This window comes from Mizuhopecten yessoensis, unplaced genomic scaffold (genome assembly GCF_002113885.1).
Source record: "Mizuhopecten yessoensis strain PY_sf001 unplaced genomic scaffold, ASM211388v2 scaffold4989, whole genome shotgun sequence".
Lineage (NCBI taxonomy): Eukaryota > Metazoa > Mollusca > Bivalvia > Pectinida > Pectinidae > Mizuhopecten > Mizuhopecten yessoensis.
This window is the reverse complement of record NW_018405822.1, coordinates 50,449-53,444: the sequence shown is the minus strand read 5'-3', so window position 1 is coordinate 53,444 and position 2,996 is coordinate 50,449. Positions and strand designations below refer to the sequence as shown.

The 2,996-nt window shown below is 36.0% G+C and overlaps 1 protein-coding gene across 1 annotated transcript in view; it reads left to right on the top strand.

The window, feature by feature from the left end:
• LOC110450095 (CCR4-NOT transcription complex subunit 11-like) overlaps positions 1-2,996 on the top strand; it is a 35,072-nt gene that overhangs the window by 7,864 nt on the left and 24,212 nt on the right. The window contains 1 exon segment of the mRNA XM_021497349.1: positions 659-775. Coding sequence (XP_021353024.1) covers positions 659-775 — 117 coding nt within the window.

Here is a 2,996-nt window from a genome sequence, read left to right as displayed (position 1 = left end):
ACCATTACCTATGTGGACAGTATCAGTGACATTACCTATGGGGACAGNTTCAGTCAGCATGGTTGATATAATGGTAGAAAGATTGATGTAAACTTAATTGTGTGGTTGGTAATAAATAATATAGTTAGTACCCAGTTACTATAGTCAGTCTCCAGTTGATATATAGGTAGTAATATAAGATTGGTATACAGTTAGTGTGGTTGGCATATAGTTAGATAAGTTGGTAAACAGTAGTTAGTATACATTTAGTAAGGTTAGTGTTCATTAGTGCAAAAGCATGACAGAGAAACAATTAAATGTTGGAATTACTTTTGCAAACTTCTTGTTCAAATTAAAGAAAGTTAGACAACTAATGTTCTTTTAAAATATGAGTTTTATCAATAAAATCAAAACTTTGTTAAATCTACTGAAACAATAGGATAAGCATTTTAAATAGTGAGTCTGACAGTAAAACCAAGATTTGGAATCTTTAAAAGTGACAAATGATATGAAAGTTTTAAATTAAAATGATGTTAAAATTACAATGGACTGAACACAATTATTGTCATAAGTTCCTAATCTTTGAAACAAATACTAAGTGATGTTTTAACTATATAATGTTTACCAGTTTGGTCTGTTATCATTGAGCTATGATTAGGATGTTATTGTATGTTTAAAGAACCCACCCACAGAGAACCAGGAGGCAGGCCAATTTGACCTTCACTGGGCTATCCCAGCAATCTCTCCCTCAGAGCGATACTTTCTGTCACAGCTAATCTCCAGTCCCACCAAAGAAGTATGTAGATCACAACTTTTTCTTATATTAATTGTCAAGTAAGAATGACAGAAACAAATCTATTGTGTTTACCCAAAAGTTAGAGGGTAATAGCTCTATTCATAACCAACCGCAGAAACATTAAATCTTTCAAAGATCGCGTTCTCATTGAACTGAAAAGTTGAATTTAATCAATTCAATCAATATCGGGACAAAACTTTATCAGCCTTAAAAAAAGTTTGGCATTTCTAAAGATGCTTGTCTTTGCTCAGTTTCCTATGAGGTCAGCATCAGTGACATTACCTATGGGGACAGTATCAGTGACATTACCTATGTGGACAGTATCAGTGACATTACCTATGGAGACAGTATCAGTACCATTACCTATGTGGACAGTATCAGTGACATAACCTATGTGGACAGTATCGGTGACATTACCTATGTGGACAGTATCAGTGACATTACCTATGGGGACAGTATCAGTGACATTACCTATGTGGACAGTATCAGTGACATTACCTATGGGGACAGTATCAGTACCATTACCTATGTGGACAGTATCAGTGACATTACCTATGTGGATAGTATCAGTGACATAACCTATGAGGTCAGCATCAGTGACATTACCTATGTGGACAGTATCAGTGACATTACCTCTGTGGATAGTATCAGTGACATAACCTATGAGGTCAGCATCAGTGACATTACCTATATGGACAGTATCAGTGACATTACCTATGGGGCTAGTATCAGTGACATTACCTATGGGGACAGTATCAGTGATTACCTATAGTGACAGTATCAGTGACATTACCTATGTGGACAGTGTCAGTGACATTACCTAAGTGGACAGTATCAGTGACATTACCTATGTGGACAGTGTCAGTGACATTACCTATGTGGACAGTATCAGTGATATTACGTATGGGGACAGTATCAGTGACATTACCTATGTGGACAGTGTCAGTGACATTACCTAAGTGGACAGTATCAGTGACATTACCTATGTGGACAGTATCATTGACATTACCTATGGGGACAGTATCAGTGACATTTCCTATGTGGACAGTATCAGTGACATTCCCTATGGGGACAGTATCAGTGACATTACCTATGGGGACAGTATCAGTACCATTACCTATGTGGACAGGATCAGTGACATTACCTATGTGGATAGTATCAGTGACATTACCTATGTGGACAGTATCAGTGACATAACCTATGTTGACAGTATCAGTGACATTACCTATGTGGGCAGTATCAGTGACATTACCTATGGGGACAGTATTAGTGACATTACCTATGTGGACAGTATCAGTGACAATACCTATGTGGATAGTATCAGTGACATTTCCTATGTGGACAGTATCAGTTACATTACCTATGGGGATAGTATCAGTGACATTACCTATGGGGACAGTATCAGTGATTACCTATAGTGACAGTATCAGTGACATTACCTATGTGGACAGTGTCAGTGACATTACCTATGTGGACAGTATCAGTGATATTACCTATGGGGACAGTATCAGTGACATTACCTATGTGGTCAGTATCAGTGACATTAGCTATGTGGACAGTATCAGTGACATTACCTATAGTGACAGTATCAGTGACATTACCTATGTGGACAGTATCGGTGACATTACCTATGTGGACTATATGGTCTGTATATAGTTATATGGTCTGTATATATTTTTACACTTGATATACAGGTAGTATGGTATGTATATAGTTTTACACTTGGTATACAGTTATATGGTCTGTATGTAATTTTACAGTTGGTATACAGTTATATGGTCTGTATTTAGTTTTACAGTTGGTATACAGTTATATGGTCTGTATATAATTTTACAGTTGGTATACAGTTATATTGTCTGTGTACATTTGGTATGGTCGGTATACAGTTATATGGTCTGTATATAGTTATATGGTCTGTATATATTTTTACAGTTGATATACAGGTAGTATGGTATGTATATAGTTTTACACTTGGTATACAGTTATATGGTCTGTATATAGTTTTACAGTTGGTATACAGCTATATGGTCTGTATACAGTTAGTATACAGCTATATGGTCTGTATCTAGTTTTACAGTTGGTATACAGTTATATGTTCTGTATATAGCTTTACAGTTGGTATACAGTTATATGGTCTGTATACAGTTGGTATACAGCTATATGGTCTGTATCTAGTTTTACAGTTGGTATACAGTTATATGGTATGTATATAGTTTTACAC